This window comes from Rutidosis leptorrhynchoides, chromosome 7, assembly GCF_046630445.1.
Source record: "Rutidosis leptorrhynchoides isolate AG116_Rl617_1_P2 chromosome 7, CSIRO_AGI_Rlap_v1, whole genome shotgun sequence".
Taxonomy (NCBI): Eukaryota; Viridiplantae; Streptophyta; class Magnoliopsida; order Asterales; family Asteraceae; genus Rutidosis; species Rutidosis leptorrhynchoides.
In genome coordinates this window covers 256,701,349-256,725,735 of record NC_092339.1, presented here as the reverse complement: position 1 = coordinate 256,725,735, position 24,387 = coordinate 256,701,349, and the positions used below count along the sequence as shown (strand labels likewise).

General features: G+C 31.9%; 1 protein-coding gene across 1 annotated transcript; it reads right to left on the bottom strand.

Annotated features, from left to right (window-relative positions):
- Window positions 1-301: 301 nt before the first annotated feature.
- Window positions 302-11,841, bottom strand: LOC139859962 (F-box/FBD/LRR-repeat protein At1g13570-like). Its single transcript, XM_071848744.1, has 5 exons — window positions 11,590-11,841; window positions 1,366-1,698; window positions 1,170-1,289; window positions 930-1,097; window positions 302-616 (listed from the first exon to the last, which is right to left on the bottom strand). The coding sequence occupies exons 1-5, from the start codon at window positions 11,839-11,841 to the stop codon at window positions 302-304; spliced, it is 1,188 nt and encodes a 395-aa protein (XP_071704845.1).
- Between the last annotated feature and the right edge of the window lie 12,546 nt (window positions 11,842-24,387).

Below are 24,387 nucleotides of genomic sequence, written 5' to 3'. Positions count from 1 at the left end.
CCAACCCAACCCGACCCGACTCATTTGTCAGGCGCATAAAAATACCAAAAATACTTAAATTTAAATGATTACATTCGTTGTAACCGGATTTCCAAAGTGTTGCATCTTAACATGCAACTATAGATGCAGCTTTCCTTAGAAAATGTTAATTCGCGAAGCTTTAGCATCTCATAAGTTTTGAGTACTATAATTGCTTGAAGCCAAGAATCACAATCAAATCAAAAGATTGAACCGAACATCAGCATCAGTAGGTTACATCATCAATAAGCTTCACAGTGAATCACAACTTCCACTCACCAATTCAATTTGACCGATGTAAAATGACATGTTCTTTACCACCATGTTTAGCAATGATTACAACGTTTGGAGATGCACGTGGGGAGGGTAGCTGAGCTTCTAACAACTTCACCTCTTCATCCATATCGTAAACCTTTAATCTAACATTCTTAAGAATAGGTGACTTGGCCAAAATTAGCTTCACAAACTCCAACTCAGGCTTCGTATTGTCAAAATCTTCAATTTCCAATTCAATCAAATGTTCCAACCAGATATCCAAACAATTTTGTGTTGTATCATAGTATAAGTCCATACAATCATTTGAACTTTCCCACATCATCTATTAATTTTTTTAGTGTCAGTATGTTATGACATAATAAGTATAAGAACAAAGGGCTACTTTAATACATCCCACCCATAAAAATCAACATATAATATCTACCCAACTATTCAACTACCTAATTTAAACACAGAGGATCTATTACAACTTCACACTAACAAATCCGTTAAAAAAAAATACATTCTCAATAAATGCCATTTTAGCCATCATGTATGGTAAATAAACATAAATACATTCTCATATTATATTATTGGTTTATAATAATATAATATATTTAGGATAGGAGGTACCATAATATATATACATTGTTTACCTGTAGTTTAAGTTTCTCCAGGTTTGGGGAGCTTCTGATCATAAGTAAAAGATACCGCAAGCAGTCATTCACAACAACAACGAAATCCATTTCTTCTAAACATAAGTATTTGAGGTGCACTAATGAAGTTGCAACCTCTTGTGGAATCATCACTTCACTATGGAATCTCTTGAACCAAACAAATACAAAAAACATGAATTTCCAAGTAAAATCAATTAAATTTGAAGTGGATAAATTTACCTTGAAGTTCCTAACAGAAAGTGTAAGATGTTCGATCACAGGTAAACACTGAAATAGATCATTGATGGTGCCATATACATCATTTTTAGAGATCACAATACTATCATGATCTCGTGTCAGCTGCAGCAATTTAAATCATTATGATAAGTAATGAAAGACCATGAGGATGTATATACTCTAGTAATAACTAACTTACTATTGTAAAGCACTTAAGTAATGGATTGTTGGATAAGAAGTTCATAAGTGCTTCTTTATAGATGTAATCGATATCCTCCAAGTATAAGGTTGTAAGGCTACCAAATCCGTTGAATGTTGATGTGTTCTTAATACTACAGCCATCGAGATGTAGATCTGTTAACTGATGAAACGAGAAAATGGACGAGGGAAAGTCATAGCCAGACCTCAAGTGAAGTCTCTTGACAGTATTCTTTCTCGCTAAGTGAAGTAATATTTGGTCAATTTCAACCAAGTATTTAGAATCCGTGTCCCACATGTCCCACATGGAAAAGGTGAAGTCAACTAGTGGTCCCTGGTGTAGTAACAAAAATTGGTATATAGCATTAAAAAGGTTACATGTCGTGCTGTGATGATCGCTCCAAATCCATATGAACGAACACGTCATTCATCGATTTCATTGCGAGGTATTTGATCTCTATATGATACGTTTTGTAAACATTGCATTCTTTTGAAAAGGCACACCATAAATGAATATTTAAATCAAAGGTTTTCGACATCTGATGATATCTATATATAGACAATCACCGTAAATAATAGTTTACAATAGTACTTCCATTGACAATGCAGTCAAAATACGATACATGGTGATGATTTGGTGAATGCAACGTTTCCTTGAAAAATATGCCATGTAAGACTCCATGCACATAGCTTGTCTAACATATAAGCAAACAGCGGAAGACTTCTAGGGAACCTGAGAATAAACATGCTAACAAGTGTCAACACAAAGGTTGGTTAGTTCATAGTTTTAGTGTTTCGCATAATCTGTATATAAAGGTGGATCACAAGATTTCAGTTGTTTCATCCAGAAACGTTTATCAAAATATTCTATAAGATTGAGCACCCTGGTAACTAAACTTAACGTATATATAATTTATACCCTTTGTATAATCATCTTAATAATACACACAAACCAACGTGTACGCTTCTCAAATAGCATACGTTCGCTAGTGCTCTAGCTCGGACGGGGATATCAAGCCCTATGGATCCATATACAACTACTCGCGCCCACCAGTTCTTATAACCGGCAGTTACTAGTTACCAAAGCTAAGGGATTTTCGGTTCAAACTCAGTATAGAATTTAGTATGTACTTGTGTCCATTGTTTTTAAAATAAAGTGCATGTATTCTCAGCCTAAAAATATATATTGCAAAATCATTTAAAAAGGGAGCAAATGAAACTCACCTTAGCAGCATATAAAGTCGTTCACCAAAATGTGACCGAAACTCGGATTACCAAATAACCGTAGATCTCAACCTAGAGAACATATGTTGGTCAATAAATATCTATCAAGCTAGGTCTGGTCATAGTGTATCACAATCCTAATGCTCAAGATCGACATACAAAAGTTATCCAAAGTCGTTTCAAAAAGCCAATTTTGACAATAGTTCAACAAAACGAGACATACCTTATATAAGGAGTCATTTACTAGGTTGGTAATATTCAAAAATCCATTTTATCAATCTCGTAAACAAGTTGTTTAAATCTTAATGGCAGATTCAAAAGCAATTTCAATTAACGTCAATCATAATTCAGTTGATCATATCTCTTAATCCGTTCATCGAAACTATTCGATATCTAAATGAAAAGTCATTGATTTTTTGCCAGCTTTCCAAAAACACGCATATCATATACCTTTTACCAGTAACATATGTATTTAATTCATTATTTATCATAAACTGTTTAACGACAAAATTTAGCATACAAGCATGTATAAATATATATACTCGAGCACTAGACATGGATACACAATTAATATATAAAAGATAAAATATGAGTGCTTACGTATCAATATTGAGATTCAATATTGTAGGAAAGTACATAGACGCAACGGAGATGATAAACACTAGGTTTGACTTGCAAACAATATCCATGAACATTACCCATAACCTCCATAGCTATAACCCATAATTTTCCTTAGCTTTTAACCCGTTTAAGAACTCGTTTTGAAAGTGACACGCTCATAACCTCGTCGTAGTATTTTATGTATAAATGGTAATAATACTAATAATGATAATAAGATTAATAATAATATTAATCTTTAATACTAATAATAATAATAATAATAATAATAATAATAATAATAATAATAATAATAATAATAATATATAACATATATGTGTGTATCGAGAGATAGATAGATGATTACACTGGAACCAGAAGTCGAGCTTTTATAGCATGTCACCTGAGTTCTCTGGCCATGCGATCGCATGGCTGTAGAGGGTTAATCCCATGCGATCGCATGGGATGCTTTTCCAGCCCATACTTATTTGTTCACTAGCGTGTCGACATATTTAAATATAATATATAATATATTTAATTTATATAATTAATTATATATTATATTATATTCACGTGCATAGTTGACTTGTCATTTTTGGTCCGTTGACTCGTACGTTGTCACTCGACTTATGTCCCGGTTCCGGTTTCTCGAATGCATTTTCGTACGCTTAGAAAACTAGTACTTTTCGTTACGCGACGTGTACCTTTATCAAAAATTAAACTTAATCATTGATAAACTATGTCACTCGATGTGTAGCTTTAATCAATTAAGTGTTTTGGTTATTTGCTTTTATAAATCATCGTCTCGTAGTATATACACACACACACACACACACACACACATATATATATATATATATATATATATATATATATATATATATATATATATATATATATATATATATATATATTTACATTTTCATTTTCAAATAGTGATTTTCGAAAACACTGTAGCTTTTCGGATACTGTAGAAATTCGAAAATGCTGTAGCAAATTAGTGTTTTACTGGTTCATCTTTAAACGTTTTAGTTAACTTATCTAAATATCAATCGAATCAATAATCGAATGGTACTATCGTTTACTAAATAACTTGAAATCATATATATATATATATATATATATATATATATATATATATATATATATATATATATATATATATATATATATATATATATATATATATATATATATATATATATATATATATATGCACATTAAATTATATATATATATTGTTCGTGAATCTTTGAGAACAGTCAAAGAATAATTGATTACATGAATATAGTTCCAAAACTTTCGTGACTCAACATTACAGACTTTGCTTATCGTGTCGAAAACATTAAATCATTTAAAGATAAAATTTAAATTTGGTCAGAAATTTTCGGGTCATCACAGTACCTCCCCGTTAAAGAAATTTCGTCCCGAAATTTGAGTGAGGTCGTCATGGCTAACAATAAAAATGTTTTCATGACGAATATGAGTTGATAAATAGAATTTTATCACTGTTAAATAATATGGACAAAACAATCCGATTACTCGAAGCGTATGAGGGAAGTTATCGTAATAAAGTGAAATGAAAGAATAGAGATTCGTCTTAACTTTTGACGTAGTTACGATTGATTTTCGGACTTTAAGGAATAGAAAATCTTCATAATCTAAATAAGATTTGATTCTTCGGAATTTGCGGAAATTAGGATTTTCTTTTATTAAATGCGTAATCTGCCTCGATTGCTATGTCTGATATTTCATTATAAATTGACCTCTTCAGTTTCATTTATTTTCACCACTCCTATAATCTTCTTTCTTATTTCATACATCCCAATAGATTGTGAAAATGCTTAATCCAGTTCTGATTCTTGATATTTTCCTGGCTATCGTATCCTTCATTCTTCTTTTTCATCTGCCACCAGAGGAAGTTATTTTCTTCTACTATTACCTTGGGGTTATAGTGTTTTTCATTCTCCCGTGTCTTTATATTGCTATACGCATTGATATACACGGTTTGTAATTTCGGGGTTGTTATCGGGCTTTATATTCTCCATTATATTTCGGAGCTTCATGCTTTCGTTTTCTCTTCCCGACCTTAAGCCAAGCGGATAATGGTCCAGAATTCGTAGGTATGAAGTTTCAGATGAACATAACTAATGTTCTAAGAAAGAAATGGTAATAGCACAATCTGACTTCTCAAATTACCAGAATACCTCGAAAAAGACCGAATCATTAAGAAAAATATTTTCTTGATATATTTAGAGGTTAAATAGAATGAAAGAGTTATGTAACATGGTTCATGATGAGGGTATGATCTGTGAACCTTTATCACGTTCCATTAGAAACTCAGCATGACTTACTGTAATATAATCACGTTGATCAAGTGTCATTATATTATACTAATTCATGCATCAGTTCCCAACACTACTTCAAAACATTCATATTTTAAATTCGAATTTTTCAGAATTTCAGAAACTAAACAGTTTCTTTTATAATGTAACACAGATAACGCGAAGAGATTAATAATTTCGGATAATAATTGTTACGAAAATATCTTCAGAAATATCGAAGATATTTATAATGAAAGATATGATAATATCTTAGAATTTCTAATATCAATGGATGGTGAAGAAGATTTGTCTGTAAAGGTTTAGAGTTAGGAGCAAGGTATTCGTTAATGACTTCAGCAGATACTGAATCATTTGTATTCTTTGAAGGCAGGTTTAGTCTTTGTGATTTGTCCACAGCCTCCTTCATAGTTTGCTCAATTCATTTTCCAGTACCAAATTTTCTCTTTTTCTGTGCTTTTCCAACACACTACACTTTACCATCAAACTTTTGACTATTAAATTCGTTTACAGTTTTTGCTGATTTATCTGCATTTTTCCAAAATTCGGAGAACTAGTTTTGCAGTTTGGGGTATTTTTCAGAAACTTCACATTTGAAGTAAGTAAGTCTAGGAGATGGACATTATATGTATATATATAACCGTTGGAGTAGAGTTGCTGCGAAATTCGAAATACTGATTGCTAATTTCTGGTAGTTGGTATGGCAATTATTGTTACAAGATGTGGATGAGTACATGATGGGGTTTCAATGAGTATAAGGATTTTTCGGAAGGTCAAGGATCAATGAAGTTGTTGGTAAATTTACTGCTAATGTGGTGGGACATGAAAGGTTCCCCGGTAACAAGAATGTATATGTCAAGATTATAATAAGGCTAATCTGAAAAGTCGAAGTTGGCTGTTGGAAGTATAGTAAAACTGGATACTTTGAAAAAGGATTGCAAGATTATTTTCGGTAAAAACAATGCTAAAGGATCTTGCACAGTTTTGAAGTCAAAGTATAGCTTTGAAAGATATAGAGATCTAAGAATGATGTCACTGGTTCAGAGTTATGACTTGGATTCTGATCCGTCAATATCAGAATATGTAATTGAATTTGTATGAAATGATTGTGTATTGCAGTTAAAGTAGTGAGTATAGTTAATGATTGTTTTTTTTTTTTTTGAATTAAAGTTGAAGAATGTACAGTGTAACATATTAATTGTGAATTATATATTTCCCGAGTATTACCTACCTGTTAAAGATTTCACAAGTAATATTTTGTACAAAAGAATTTTTCATTACAATCTTTATGAAAATATCTGTATGTATATTTTCTTCAGATGTAATACAGATTTAATGAGTTAATATCATATTAAGCTCATTTGATTTTCGACTTGACTTAGAAATGATTAATCTTTAAAATATTAAAGATTACATAATCTTTGCGAAGTATTTCACTAATGAAATCAATACTTCATTATTTATTCTTATTGATATTCCTTTGTGAAGGGTGTGGTGCTCGTGGAAAATTTGTGTGAACCTTACAAGGCACAGATGATGTTTTCTGGAAAGTTTTGAGTACATCGAAAATGAAAATGTAAAATCAATTATGTAATTAAATAATACACTTGGTTTATTATGAAATGGAATTCATTAAGTTGAAACAGAGATTGTAGTTAACAATGGTTAAGTTGTTAAGGAAGGATGTACATCATTGCATATTAGTAATATGAACTAACCGGGTAGTACCTACCAGTTAAGATTCACACGTAATAGCTTAGTACGAAAAGATTTATTTTGATTTCAAAATTCATATATATTAAATATACATAAAATTTCTTCAGGGGAAATGAGTTAATACTTCATCGGTTATTGTTGCTGGTATTTCTTGGTAACTACGGTGCGTATGACGTTGATGCTCGTGGGACAGATTGTGAAGTTGAGGTTTGCGATGCGGATGTTGTTGGTGGTGGTAATGGTACTGTTGGTGTTGTTATCGGTGGTACTGTTGATGCGGGTGATGTTGCTAGTGCTTGTAACCTTTGCACCATATTCTCCAAAGCCACTACCCGAGCGCGAAGTTCGTTGACTTCTTCTACCACACCCCCATGATTGGCGGTTCGGATGAGCGGATGAATAAGATCCAGAATTTGAGAGAGTATATGATCATGACGAGATATTCTGGAGATGAGAGAGAAAATGGTATTATGAACAGGTTCGCCGGTAAGTGCTTCAGGTTCTTTGCCAAGAGGGCAATGTGGTGGATGGAAGGGATCGCCTTCTTCTTGTCTCCAATAATTAAGTAAGCTACGAACCCATCCCCAATTCATCCAGAATAGATGATGGCTAATTGGTTAATCCATTCCGGTTACACTGTCTTCGGAATTCAGGTGAATATCCATATCGGAATAGCTGTCGGAGTTTAAGGAATTTGAACTAGATACGGGATCCATTATGTAATTGAATAATACACTTGGTTTATTATGAAATGGAATTCATTAAGTCGAAACAGAGATTGTAGTTAACAATGGTTAAGTTATTAAGGAAGGATGCACATCATTGCATATTAGTGATATGAACTAACCGAGTAGTACCTACCAGTTAAGATTCACACGTAATAGCTTAGTACGAAAAGATTTATTTTGATTTCAAAATTCATATATATTAAATATACATAAAATTTCTTCAGGGGAAATGAGTTAATACTTCATCGGTTATTGTTGCTGGTATTTCTTGGTAACTACGGTGCGTATGACGTTGATGCTCGTGGGACAGATTGTGAAGTTGAGGTTTGCGATGCGGATGTTGTTGGTGGTGGTAATGGTACTGTTGGTGTTGTTGTCGGTGGTACTGTTGATGCGGGTGATGCTGCTAGTGCTTGTAACCTTTGCACCATATTCTCCAAAGCCACTACCCGAGCGCGAAGCTCGTTGACTTCTTCTACCACACCCCCATGATTGGCGGTTCGGATGAGCGGATGAATAAGATCCAGAATTTGAGAGAGTATATGATCATGACGAGATATTCTGGAGATGAGAGAGAAAATGGTATTACGAATAGGTTCGCCGGTAAGTGCTTCAAGTTCTTTGCCAAGAGGGCAATGTGGTGGATGGAAGGGATCGCCTTCTTCTTATCTCCAATGATTAAGTAAGCTACGAACCCATCCCCAATTCATCCAGAATAGATGATGGCTAATTGGTTGATCCATTCCGGTTACACTGTCTTCGGAATTCAGGTGAATATCCATATCGGAATAGCTGTCAGAGTTTAAGGAATTTGAACTAGATACGGGATCCATATTTTATAATTAGGGAGATGATTTTTGATATGAATTAGATTATTGAATTTAGTTTGGTATTCTTCAATACATAATTTACATATGTATATATAATATCAAATTCCATAAATCTCGGAGAAATTTTCGGAAGGTGCCAGGAAAAGTTTACAGTAACAGATACGATACATGGTGATGATTTGGTGAATGCAACATTTTCTTGAAAAATATGCCATGTAAGACTCCATGCACATAGCTTGTCTAACATATAAGCAAACAGCGGAAGACTTCTAGGGAACCTGAGAATAAACATGCTAACAAGTGTCAACACAAAGGTTGGTTAGTTCATAGTTTTAGTGTTTCGCATAATCTGTATATAAAGGTGGATCACAAGATTTCAGTTGTTTCATCCAGAAACGTTTATCAAAATATTCTACAAGATTGAGCACCCTGGTAACTAAACTTAACGTATATATAATTTATACCCTTTGTATAATCATCTTAATAATACACGCAAACCAATGTGTACGCTTCTCAAATAGCATACGTCCGTTAAAAGGCTAGTGCTCTAGCTCGGAAGGGGATATCAAGCCCTATGGATCCATATACAACTACTCGCGCCCACCAGTTCTTATAACCGGCAGTTACTAGTTACCAAAGCTAAGGGATTTTCGGTTCAAACTCAGTATAGAATTTAGTATGTACTTGTGTCCATTGTTTTTAAAATAAAGTGCATGTATTCTCAGCCTAAAAATATATATTGCAAAATCATTTAAAAAGGGAGCAAATGAAACTCACCTTAGCAGCATATAAAGTCGTTCACCAAAATGTGACCGAAACTCGGATTACCAAATAACCGTAGATCTCAACCTAGAGAACATATATTGGTCAATAAATGTCTATCAAGCTAGGTCTGGTCATAGTGTATCACAATCCTAATGCTCGAGATCGACATACAAAAGTTATCCAAAGTCGTTTCAAAAAGTCAATTTTGACAATAGTTCAACAAAACGAGACATACCTTATATAAGGAGTCATTTACTAGGTTGGTAATATTCAAAAATCCATTTTATCAATCTCGTAAACAAGTTGTTTAAATCTTAATGGCAGATTCAAAAGCAATTTCAATTAACGTCAATCATAATTCAGTTGATCATATCTCTTAATCCGTTCATCGAAACTATTCGATATCTAAATGAAAAGTCATTGATTTTTCGCCAGCTTTCCAAAAACACGCATATCATATACCTTTTACCAGTAACATATGTATTTAATTCGTTATTCATCATAAACTGTTTAACGACGAAATTTAGCATACAAGCATGTATAAATATATATACTCGAGCACTAGACATGGATACACAATTAATATATAAAAGATAAAATATGAGTGCTTACGTATCAATATTGAGATTCAATATTGTAGGAAAGTACATAGACGCAACGGAAATGATAAACACTGGGTTTGACTTGCAAACAATATCCATGAACATTACCCATAACCTCCATAGCTATAGCCCATAATTTTCCTTAGCTTTTAACCCGTTTGAGAACTCGTTTTGAAAGTGACACGCTCATAACCTCGTCGTAGTATTTTATGTATAAATGGTAATAATACTAATAATGATAATAAGATTAATAATAATATTAATCTTTAATACTAATAATAATAATAATAATAATAATAATAATAATAATAATAATAATAATAATAATAATAATAATAATAATAATAATAATAATAATAATAATAATAATAATAATAATAATAATAATAATATAACATATATGTGTGTATCGAGAGATAGATAGATGATTACACTGGAACCAGAAGTCGAGCTTTTATAGCATGTCACCTGATTTCTCTAGCCATGCGATCACATGGCTGTAGAGGGTTAATCCCATGCGATCGCATGGGATGCTTTTCCAGCCCATACTTGTTTGTTCACTAGCGTGTCGACATATTTAAATATAATATATAATATATTTAATTTATATAATTAATTATATATTATATTATATTCACGTGCATAGTTGACTTGTAATTTTTGATCCGTTGACTCGTACGTTGTCACTCGACTTATGTCCCTGTTCCGGTTTCTCGAATGCATTTTCGTACGCTTAGAAAACTAGTACTTTTCGTTACGCGACGTGTACCTTTATAAAAAATTAAACTAATTATTGATAAACTATGTTACTCGAAGTGTAGCTTTAATCAATTATGTGTTTTGGTTATTTGCTTTTATAAATCATCGTCTCGTAGTATATATATATATATATATATATATATATATATATATATATATATATATATATATATATATATATACATTTTCATTTTCATTTTCATTTTCAAATAGTGTTTTACTGTAGCAAATAGTGATTTTCGAAAACACTGTAGCTTTTCGGGTACTGTAGAAATTCGAAAATGCTGTAGCAAATTAGTGTTTTACTGGTTCATCTTTAAACGTTTTAGTTAACTTATCTAAATATCAATCGAATCAATAATCGAATGTTACTATCGTTTACTAAATAACTTAAAATCATATATATATATATATATATATATATATATATATATATATATATATATATATATATATATATATATATATATGCACATTAAATTATATATATATTGTTCGTGAATCTTTGAGAACAGTCAAAGAATAATTGATTACATGAATATAGTTCCAAAACTTTCGTGACTCAACATTACAGACTTTGCTTATCGTGTCGAAAACATTAAATCATTTAAAGATAAAATTTAAATTTGGTCAGAAATTTCCGGGTCATCACACGTGCTCACCTTTTTCATTTCACTTTGAGGTTCTCCAAAACTTTGCTCGATAAGGCGTAACTGATTTTCATCAGTTGATTTAGCAAACAGATGCTCAACAAACACAACTTTAGGAATTTTGGTCCAGTTGTACCTCCATTGCTTAGAGAGGATACTTGCCCTTACTATCTCTTCCGTTGGTAGACGCCATATGATGTTTTCAATTATGTCTGAAGGAAGGGTGTTGACCGTTCCATCTAGCAACAAACGTTGAGCATTCATCTTCTGACACCAATTCACACCAATTCATATTGCAAAATTACTACAAAATTCAATTTGAGATAAACAGAGCTTAATAGATAAAATAACAAAATAAATCTAGTACAAACACTTAAGGTGAAATGCCTCATGCTAATTAAAAGAAAAGTTCATGCTTTTATATTGGGAAAAGTAAACTTTAAATTCAAGTAAATACCCATAATCATTAACTAGTTTAGCAAAAGTTTATTTACTTTTGCTAATCATAATTTGTTTACTTGTGGCCAAATGTAGTAACTAGTTTAACAAGGGTTTGCTTACTTATCCGTTTACCGGATCCATTAACCTGCTTGTTTTAATCACAATTGGCTAAAGATACAACTAACATATATATAATAAAAGAGCATAAAGGATCATTTGGTTGAAGGATTGAAGAACTTAGCTTTGGTCTTGTTAGTTTTTTACTTTTAACAGAAGCAAAACCGAATTCCAATTTGATTTTTGCTTTGCTCAGTTTAACTATCAATTCAGTTCGGTTTAGCTAAACAAAATTTTATGAAAACCAAACCGATCAACACTCACGCCTACCAACAATCAGTAAGTAATGTTTGAAAATTAATATACTTTTGCTAATTGTAGTTTAAATTATTAGTCAAATAACTAGTTTAAACAACTTTGGGAACTTAGATGTAAGTATATTGATAAAGAAATATGGTTTAGAGCACAAGAACAAGAACAGAAGGAATATGAAGACTGTAAACCCTAAAATTTATGAATCCAGACGAAGAATTTGTTATTGTTGAAGATGAACACATAAATCATGAAATTAATCAAAATGAGAGATACCTGACGTGACGTAGTGAGGTTGAGTCCAAATAAACCGTAGGTTTTTACCCTTGATGGAAATGGAAATGAAAATGAGAATGAGAAGTGTAAAAAAGCATCACTCCGTATCTTACTTGATAGTCAATTAGTCAAATTATTGATATACATTTTTATTTTATTTTTGAGAATACCATAAAACTAAAACCAAGACATTTTCATTTAAAAAAAAAAAAAAAAAAAAAAAAAACCGAACAAAAATACAACAATTCAATGGTTAGGCTCCAAAATAGAAAACAAAAACCTAACCACTATCTACCTACCTAGGAGCTGAACCGGGATAAACGAGAAACCAACAAAAATCTAGACCACAATTACAACATTCAACCCATTACCCATAATCTAGATCACAATTACTATTATACATGTTTGATTCTTATACTTTATAATAAGTTGCAATATTATTTAATTATGTTACAAGTTTTATCATAGGATAGGTTATTTGGTCAACGTTATAAAGTTATGGATATATCTAAAAAATATAGGAAATTCAAACATGTACAAATCATTTGTACGCTAATGATAACTAGTTAACAACTCAATCTCTAGAAAACTGTCATCAACCAACTAACTGTATAATATGGTTGGTTAAGTTGCTATAAAAATCAACATTTTTATTTGGGGGTTACTCTTAGATAGGCTCCCAACTCGATTCATGCTCTCTTATCGTGGATTTGACATTCAATCGATTATTTGCTCAGTTTGCGGTGTTGGAGGTGAATCTCGTGATCATATTTTTCTTTGGAGGTGCATCTTCTGTTTGGCGGAGGATTAAAGGATGGTTAAATGTGGACTGGCCCGAGTTCGAGTCAGCTGATGAGATGTTCGAGTGGCTTGATTCAGGTAGTTTCCACTGCGTCTTGGTGGATTTGGCAATTCACAAACAACACTCTTGTTGGAGGTTATTTGATCAAGAGAAGTGCGATTTGTGATAATATCATATTATTTGCATTTTGTTGGTTACGGCCTCGAAGCAAAGTCACTCCAATTTAGAATGATTGGCTATTTGCACACCCCATTATGCAAGACCATGCTTAATCATCGGCGGTGTTGTGCGTCACCAAAAACATAGTTAAGTTAACCAGATGGCCACCCTAAACACTATAGAAGCACGTGTTATTTGAGCAGCTCTTGAAATCAGACATTTCGAGTACATACGTATTAGGCAAGAATGAATAAATTTAGGGTAGTGATATGTACACAACCAATTTTTACACATACACAACCAAATATGCTTTACATTGTTGTATAGTACAACACTGTAAAGCATGTTTGGTTGTGTATTTGTAAAAATTGGTTGTGTACGTATCATCACCCATAAATTTAGAATCTAACCAAAGAAATAAAATCATATGTTATGATTATTAAACTTAGATTAAAAAATTAGACAGAAAATAGGTATTAAAAAAATGATAGTCTACTTACTTACAGAATATTATATGAGGTGTTAGAGCATGGGCGGAATTTATAAGGGACAAAGGAGGGCGGTCGCCATCCTAAAAATTTGGGTAAGTACTAGGATTTGTAGTCCTCCGAGTTACGAACGTTTGGGATTTTGAATCAACTAAATCGGAGTCCGTATGAAGAAGATATGGCCAAAATGGTGAAAGCTCGCAGAATTTGCGAACTGTCACCGTTTTGACCATATCTCTTTCATACGGACTCAGATTTAGCCGATTCAAAATCTCAAACGCTCGCAACTCAAATGGTTACAATTTTCAAATTTATACTTTCGGTAATACCGCATGCGTTAGTGCATTTTTAAGAGTTTACTATCATCCAAGGAAAATATTGCTAATCTACTTGGCCCTCTGAAAACAAATATTCAAGTTCCGCTCTAATACCTCTTAAGCACTAGTTTATTAGACAATACAGGCTAATCATTTTAGGTGTTATTAGTTGAACGGCCTGCAATAACTTACAAATTCAAAAGGCTATGAGATGATTATATTAAAACATGAAGCAAAATAATCTGGATGGGGAAAAAGAGCCACGTGCACGGTGCATGTTCAACAATTTTGTGAGTGTTGAACAACAGTTTCAAGTGTATATCCATCAATTTTCTATTGTATACAAAACATAATATATGTTTATATCAAAATGTATGTGTTTTGTCACTGATGAATGCTTCTTCATAATATACAAATTATCAATTTAGCAAATAGGTTTATAGCAGACACGAAACTACATGTAAACAAAAATCATAATGAAGGATACTTGAGATTATGTTTATCAATGCGGTAACCATGTAGATGGATAAGAGAAGTTGATGACCCATTGACCCGCCCAATGTTTATCGACTCATACAACAACAACAACAACAACAACAACAACAAAACCCAATTCAAGACGCCAATAAAAATCGTAAGAATCATCGATATCCACATAGATATAAATATCCACATAGATATAAAAATAGATAAAACTAGTTGTGGAGCCCTCGCTTCGCGCCGGGGGCTTCGTTTTGAATGCGAGTTAAAAAAAAAAGTCTTGATCTATTTTGTAAAAAAGAATTTTTTTCGACATCTAACATTGAAGGGTTGTTCCTTTTGTGAAAGTTGTTTCTTTTAGCGTTCGGTTTTTTTTTTTTTTTTTTTTTAAAGTTAGTTGATCTATTTTGTAAAAAAGAATGTTTTTCGACATCTTTTGGGAGCATTGAAGAGTTGTTTCTTTTGTGAAAGTTGCCTCCTTTATCGTTGAGGAAGAAAAAAAAAAGTTAGTTGATTTTTTTGGTAAAAAAGAATTTTTTTCGACATCTTTTGGTAACATTGAAGGGTTGGTTCTTTTATGAGAGTTGCTTCTTTTATCGTTGGAGACAGAAAAAAAAAAGTGAAATGACGCAAATACCCCTGATTACTATTGATGAATAGTGCTACAGGTTTTTTTTTATTAGATATATAGATAATAAAAATAAAATAAAAAGTTAAAAGAATTACAACACCTAGAATCATCGATAACGCAAACATATGATATCTGCATCCCAACACACTAATAAACAACAAATTTGAAAGAAAACAAAAATGAGCTTCCCACCTCATGAACTCTTAATTGGAAGACCAAAGTACTCAAATCCATTCATGCTACTTTCCAACTAGTAGATGTTAGCATGATACCATTTTAAGATCAATTGTCTTTATAACATCCTAGTAAGCAAACATTAAAAAAAAAAAAAAAAAAAAAAAAAAAAAAAAAAAAAAAAAACTGATACGAGGAGGATTCACATAAGTAAATGGAACCTTGATTTTGAATAGGACATAGTTGAGCACGAACTGGGATAAATCTGTTTTTGTTAACCGTATAGGTGCTAGAATAGGCAACATACAAAAAACACCCCACATGTAAAAAGATTAACGGGTTCCCAGTTCACAAACAAAAGAGCTAATTGAGTTATGATTTTTTTATATGAAATTATCACCATTGCTTTCATGACATAAGGCATAAACATAAAAGATGACAAATAGCAACTCTTTAGCATCCCTTAAGTTTTGAGTACACAAATTTCTTGGAGGCCAAAAACAAAAAATTATTAAAAGAGATTCAACTCATAATAAACTTAAGAACTAAGTAGCAACTAAGCATGATCAGTAGTAGATTACATCATCTATTTTAATAGCTTTCACTCACCGATTTAAGGGACGTAAAAGGACACGATCTTTATCATTACCATAACCAAGGATTTCAACCATTGGTGATGCAGGTGGGGTGGAACAAAGAGCTTCCAACAACTTCAAGTGTGAATCTTTATAGCGAACATTAAAAATGAGCTTCTTGAGAACAGGTGATTTGGCCAATATAAGTTTCACAAACTCCAACTCATGCTTCGTTTTAACATTATCATAAAATTTGAATTCAATCAAATTTTTCAGCCAGATGTCCGAACAATCTTTCATTGTAACACAATATAAGAAATCGTCAAAGTCCATGTCATGGTCAATGTGATGACCCGGGAATTTCCGATCAAATTTAAACTTAATCTTTATATGGTTTTGACACGATAAGCAAAGTCAGTAATGTTGAGTCTCAAAATTTGTGAACTGTTTACATGAAACCATTTGACCTTTGACTATTCCCAACGATTCACGAACAATTATTTGTAAACAAATATGTATATATATATAAATGTAAGTTTATATTTTAATTTGAAAATTTTAAAATATAATTTATCCATTAGAAATAAATATGTAAAATGAGATACAAAATATATAAGTATAATTTTAAATGAATCAATATATAAATATATATGTTATAATACTATTACTTTCATTCTTAAAATAAAGAATTGATATTAATATCGTGATTAATGATATTAAGATACAAATATGATCTTTGATATATATAAATTCTATTGTATTATTATTACTGATATTATTAGTATCACTAATATTAATATTACTATAGTCATTATTATTATTATATTATTATTATCATTCATAATATTATCGATTTTATATTTATTATTTTCATTATTATTATTTGTTGTTATTAATGATAATATAATTATTATTAACATTATTATAATTATTATTAATATATTATTTAGTTATTAATACAAATTGAATTGAATATTTGTTTTAAAAACAGAAATATTATATGAATAAATGTAACTATCTGTTAAATTTCTTTTTGATTCTCCTGTCTCTAATTCGTATTCAGTCCAAATCTTTTTCCACAACAAGACAATCGATCATCATATCAGCTACAATAAATTGTACATATTCTGTTAGCATTCATTTTCTTCTTTTATTTTTTTTGTATTCTTCCTCCTGGCTAAATATTCTGTAGACCCCTTCATTCAATAAATCAAACGATCACTTCATATTATTGAGGAGAGTAATTCGATTTTCACCATCATTGTAAACCCATATAAACTCCAACAAAGACCTCCACAAGCCACCCTGATCGCCACCCTTATTGCTACTGTTTCGGACCAGGTAAAAAAAAAAAAAAAAAAACCGTGAACCACTATAACCATCTCATCGGTCACCACTTCAAACCCAAACCAATCAAGGTGCTATTTATTTCTGGTTATGGTTTCATTTCGGTCAGACCCAAATACCATAAAACCTTTTTTTTTTTTGCTATTTAAAACCAAACCCATTAAACCTGCAACTCATACAACCATCTCCCTACTCCTCTTTCTCTTTTGATTCTATTTCTAATCGACCTCCTTGTTCTACCTACTGCTGCTATACTTCTGTATTGTTTTGAACTTTCACACCATCCTCAAATGAATTCAAAACCACCCCAACAAAACCATTTTGATTCTGCTTCTACGTGTTTTCTTTGGTTTCTAAAATGACAATGAAGATTGACGAGTAAAGAAGATGATGAATGATGATGGGTATTGATGATCATGATCTATTGATACTGTTATGTTGCTGCTATACAGTAACTGTTTTCTGAGAACGATGGACGAAGAAAATGATAATTTAAACGATGAAAGAAAACAAAGATGATGATGAATCGAGCTTATGTATGTTGTGTCTGCTTTATCAATTTTCTTGTGGCCGATAAGTATAGCATGGGTACCAGCTAATACTTTTATTACTTAATCGAACGTGCCTTTTCTTTTTGATGTTTCCTGCTGGCCGATAGCCTTTACCCCATAAACCCCACCTTCATCCCACTAGTAACTATTAAAATGTAAAAGGAACCCAAATTCTTGATCTAAAATACAGCTGGACGACTAAATGATAACTTGGGCCGAGATTATCTTTTGATGGGGCCGATGTATATTAAAAGAAAAGGTGCAGATTTTTTTTGCAAGTTGAACGAAATATTAGTGCATATTGTTGTCAACTTTTGATAAAACAAATCCTAGTGTTTTATATTCTCAAACAATCACTTCACTAATACCTAAGAATGTTGAGCTGTAAAGGCGTCTAGATGAGCGACGGGTGGAATTTCATATGTTCTGAACTTTTGAATCTTGGGCCAAGTGTTGTCCATAAAATATGGTGGGCTGCGTATATTATTTCTAATTGAGCTGCTAGGATTCGAGTGATTACTTGGGCCGAAAACATGACACATGTTATTGATTGATGGACGAGGATGATGATGGTATGTGGTAATTATAACATACGATGATGATGGTTAACATTGAAGAAGAGAAAAGGAATCAATCAAATACGGGTTATAGTAATTAGAATGGATTTATAAAACAGAAAAACGGGTCACAGTCCCATGGTTCAAGGTGTTGTCAGGGAACGGGAGGTCGTGGGTTCGAGTCCCTCCAGTGGCAGCAAATTTTTTTTTTTTTAAAGCTTTTAAGGTAGTCTTAATTATCATTATTATCAACTTTTGTAATAGTATTATAATTAGGAATACTATTAGTAGTATCATTATTAAAAAAAAAATATCATTTTATTAAAACTATCAATTTATATCAAAATTATCATTTCTAATATTATCATTATTATTATTATTCTTATTAGTAATGTTATTTTTATTATCATATTCTTTTATTGTATCATTCTTACTAAAATTCTAAAAAGTATTAAAACTACCATTTTAATTAAAATTATCATTTTATTATTATCATCATATTATAAACAAATAAAGATTTATACATAAAATATATATATATATATATATATATATATATATATATATATATATATATATATATATATATATATATATAAAATAAACATATATATAGTATATAATTTAAGATATAATATATAGACAAAATATAATACAAATTCTATATAAACTACAACACTAAGTACATAAACATTATATAATTAATAGATGTAATTATTTGATTACCATTATTGTGTTAATATATATATAGTATTGATATAGGTTCGTGAATCCGAGGCTAACCCTACACTTGTTCATTGTCGTCATATGTATTTTTACTACAAAATACATTAGGTGAGTTTTCATTAATCCCTTTTTAAATGCTTTTGCAATATATATTTTTGGGACTGAGAATACATGCGTTGCTTTTATAAATGCTTTACGAAATAGACACAAGTAATCGAAACTACATTCTAAGGTTGGATTATCTAATCGAATATGCCCTTTTTATTAAGTCTGGTAATCTAAGAATTAGGGAACAGAAACCCTAATTGACGCGAATCCTAAAGATAGATCTATCGGGCCCAACAAGCCCCATCCAAAGTACCGGATGCTTTAGTACTTCGAAATTTATATCATGTCCGAAGGAGGATCCCGGAATGATGGGGATATTCTTATATGCATATTGTTAATGTCGGTTACCAGGTGTTCAATCCATATGAATGATATTTTTGTCTCTATGCATGGGACGTATGTTTATGAGAAATGAAAATATGAAATCTTATGGTCTATTAAAATTATGAAATGATTATTTATGATAAACTAATGAACTCACCAACCTTTTGGTTGACACTTGAAAGCATGTTTATTCTCAGGTATGAGAGAAATCTTCCGCTGTGCATTTGCTCATTTTAAGGATATTACTTGGAGTCATTCATGATATATTTCAAAAGACGTTGCATTCGAGTCATCGATTTCATCAAGATTATTATTAAGATAATTATAGTTAGATATATTATGAAATGGTATGCATGCCGTCAACTTTCAATGTAATGAAAGATTGTCTTTTCAAAAACGAATGCAATGTTTGTAAAATGTATCATATAGAGGTCAAGTACCTCGCGATGTAATCAACTGTTGTGAATCGTTTATAATCGATATGGACTTCGTCCAGATGGATTAGGACGGGTCCTTTCAGTTGGTATCAGAGCGGTGGTCTTAGCGAACCAGGTCTTGCATTAGTATGTCTAACTGATAGTCGTTAGGATGCATTAGTGAGTCTGGACTTTGACCGTGTCTGCATGTCAAAAGTTTTGCTTATCATTTTGTGTCAAAAAAAAAATTACCTACTTATCATTCTTAGAGAATCACTTGCTTATCATTCTTATTCTAGACACGTTCTACTGCATTGACTGCATGAATAGTGTATAGCCAAAATTCATATCTTAGCGTATCTACTACTTCATATCTTAGCGTATCTGTTACTGTAACTTTGCCTGACAACTCCCGTAGATTCCTCCGTAACTTATGGGATTTTAGTATTATATATGCATATGTAAATTATGTATTGCAGGGTACTAATCTACATCCTATAATCTATTTTTATCGAAAATCTTTCATCTGACCGTACGAGATGAACCCCTCAATCAGTTCGAGTCCCTCAGATTCCGATAGTTATTCCGATAGTTATTCCGGCAGTTATTCCGATATGGATTTCCACTCAAACTCCGAAAGCAGTATAACCAGAATGAATCAACCAATCATCCATCCCCAATTTATCTGATAGGTTCGTAGTCGACTTAATCAATGGAGACGTGAAGAAAGCGATCCCTTCCACCAACCGAATTCATCTCTTGGCAAAGAATCTGAAGCACTTACCAGTGAACTAGTCCGAAACACCATTTTCACCCTCATTTCCCGAATATCTCGCCATGATTATATTCTATCTAAAATTTTAAACCTCATTCATCCGCTCGTCCGAACCAACAATCATCCCAGCATAATAGAAGAAGTCAATGAGCTTTGCGCTCGAGTAGTGGCTTTGGAAAATATGGTGCAAAACGTACCAGCTTCAACAACATCACCGACACCAACAGTATCACCAATATCAACACCAGTACCACCAACAACCCAAGTTTCAACATCACACACACCTCAACATCTCATTATGTACCTCGAGCATAATCATCAATCTGCGAACCGTTCTACATCATTTTTCTTCGTTCGACATGGCGATTATGTAATCTCTAATGTTTTAGAGATTATGTATTCTAGTTCTAACCGTAAACCAAATGAGTTAATATCATATTAACTCATTAAATCCATGATTACATCTGAAGAAAATAAATATGTATATATGTTTTCATAAAGATTGTAATTAAAAAAAATTCTTTTGTACAAACGGATAATGGTGAAAATATTTTAACGGGTAGGTAATACCCGAGGAATATTTAAATTTCGCATTAATAAGTTACACTGTACATTCTTCAACTTTGATTCAATAGTCATTTACTATCCTACTTACATCCACAGATATACGTAACCGTTCACCATAGAATAATCATTTTTATTCAATTTCATATTTGGATTTTGATTTATTAGAATTCAACAAGTGGCATAATGAAGAAAACATTTGACGGAATAAAATTTATTAGAAACAAACAAATTAACTATGAAAAATTTTGTTAAGAATCCACGTTAACAAAATCCTAGCTAACTGTTCCTAGCTAACTGTGGACTAATCAACTGAGGACTACCAACAGTGGATAATTAAAATGAATTAAAATATTAATTATAACATATGAAACTAAACAAATCTTCAGGTTGGCCATTTGATTTCACCCTAAAACCTCATTTGTATCTTGACGATTACAATCTGCGTTCAAACCTTTCGTAATTCTTGAAAACACCTCAATCGAGAGGATGAACCAACCGCATTTCATCTACGGAAGAAAAGATTGATGCATATAACTTTTCACCTGAGAAACTCTCGGCAACTGAGTAAACGTTTAAAACGTAGCTATGCTAATTTCTTAGTGTTATTATTACCCAAAATAACTTTGCAATCCCTTTCCAAATTAGCAAATTTTGTCACAGCTCCAACAAGTCAACTTTGACTTTTCGTTAAAACAACCTTATTATAACCTTGATTTATATGTGTACTCTTTTATTGTTACCGGGGAACCTTTTATATTCCATCATATTACCAGCAGAAGTACCAGTAACCTCGTTGCTCTTTGGTTTAAATCTCTCAGACAAATCACTATATTTATCTATTGAAGTCTCATCATGTACTCATCCGCATCTTGTAACGAGAACTGACATACCAATTATCGGGAATCAGCAATCAGTACTTTGAAAACTCACAGCATATCTACAACAACAGTTATATGTATAACATTCATCTCTTAGAATTATGACCTTTCATCCGAAATCCTGAAAAGCACTCAGTCTACGAATCGATACTCTGAATGTTGGAAAAGCTCAGAAATGTTGGAAATGAAAAACGGATAAAGTTAATCATGAAGGAGACTAAGGACAAATACAAGAACCATACCCTATATTCAAAGAATCCAGATAATTCTGAATCCGTTGAAATCTTTAGAGAATATCTTGCTCCAAAGTCATGTTAAAATCTTGTGGAAAATCTTTCTCCATCAACCATCGAACTTAGAAATTCCAAAATATCATCATCAATATCTTCGATATTTCTGAGGATATTTTCATAAATATTCTTGTCCGAAATTATATACCTCCTCATGCTTCCTGCGTATCATTATATTGGAAACATTCAATAGAAAATTTAGTACCGAAAAACAGATTATGCGAAATTATGAAGAAAGCCGTAGACAAATCACAAAGAATAAGTTTGACTTCAAAGAATCCAAATAATTCTGTTTCTGAAGAAATCTTAAACGAATACTTTGCTTTCGAATCTAAACCCTTATGAATAAATCTTCTTCATCATCCATCGATATTAGAAATTCCAAGATATCATCGTATCTTTCATTATAAATATCCTCCATATTTCTGAAGATATTTTTATAACTATTCTTAAATCAATAATCTCTTCGTGCTATCAGTGTTACATCATATAGAAACTGTTAGTTTCTATATTCTGTAAACCTTCGAGCTTAAAATATGAATGTTATTGAAGTAATGTTGGGAACTGATGCATGAGTTAGTATAATATAATGACACTTGATCAACGTGATTATATTACAGTAAGTCATGCTGAGTTCTAATGGGACATGATGGTTCATAGTAGATCATACCACCATCATGTGTCATGTTACATAACTCTTTCATTCTAATTAACTTCTGAACATATCAAGAAAGTATATTCTTGATAGCTCTATTCTCAATGATTCTGGTAATTTGACGAATCAAATCGTGCTATTACGTTCTTTCTTGATTATAACATTAAATTCATTCGAAACTCCATACTTACAAATTCTAGACCATTACTCGTTTTACTAGAGATCGAGAGGAGATTAAAAAGACGAAGAGCTCCGAAACATAAAGGAAGATATAAAACTCAACAACAACACTGAAATTACAATAATTAAAATTAAAACATCACGACAATTAAAAGTTAAAAGATTACAATCAAACTACTCGTCGTCGTCAATTGTCATCTGCAAAGTAGCGTTCACCAGTCATTTCACCATCCGTGAGGTACTCTGGAGACATCGGTATTTCTCTTGATGCCTCAACTGCTACTTCAGCTGATTGATCGAGGTAACGATAACCCAACGTCTCTTCATCTTCAAGAACCGCATACAAAGAAATGCGTTTACCGCGATCTTCAATGGTATCTTTTATAAAGTACCATTGATCATCGGTACACAGAAAACTTGCCCTACAATCCGCATCATAATCGTCTTTATAAAAGAACACAGACGTGAATTCACACGGAACTTTTTCCTTCAGAAGGGATAGCAAATCTTGTAAACCAACATCACGAATGTCGATATCTTCAAACGAAATACTGTCGCCCCACTCATATTCCTTCATTTGATTACGGAAATCACCACCATAATGAACATCGAATGAAACAATCATTGGGGGAAGTGTTAACATTTTGCAGTTTGGGAGTGTTTGATTTTGATTTTGAGAAAGGCGGAAATATAAAAGAAATATATGTTTGAGTGTATAAAATGA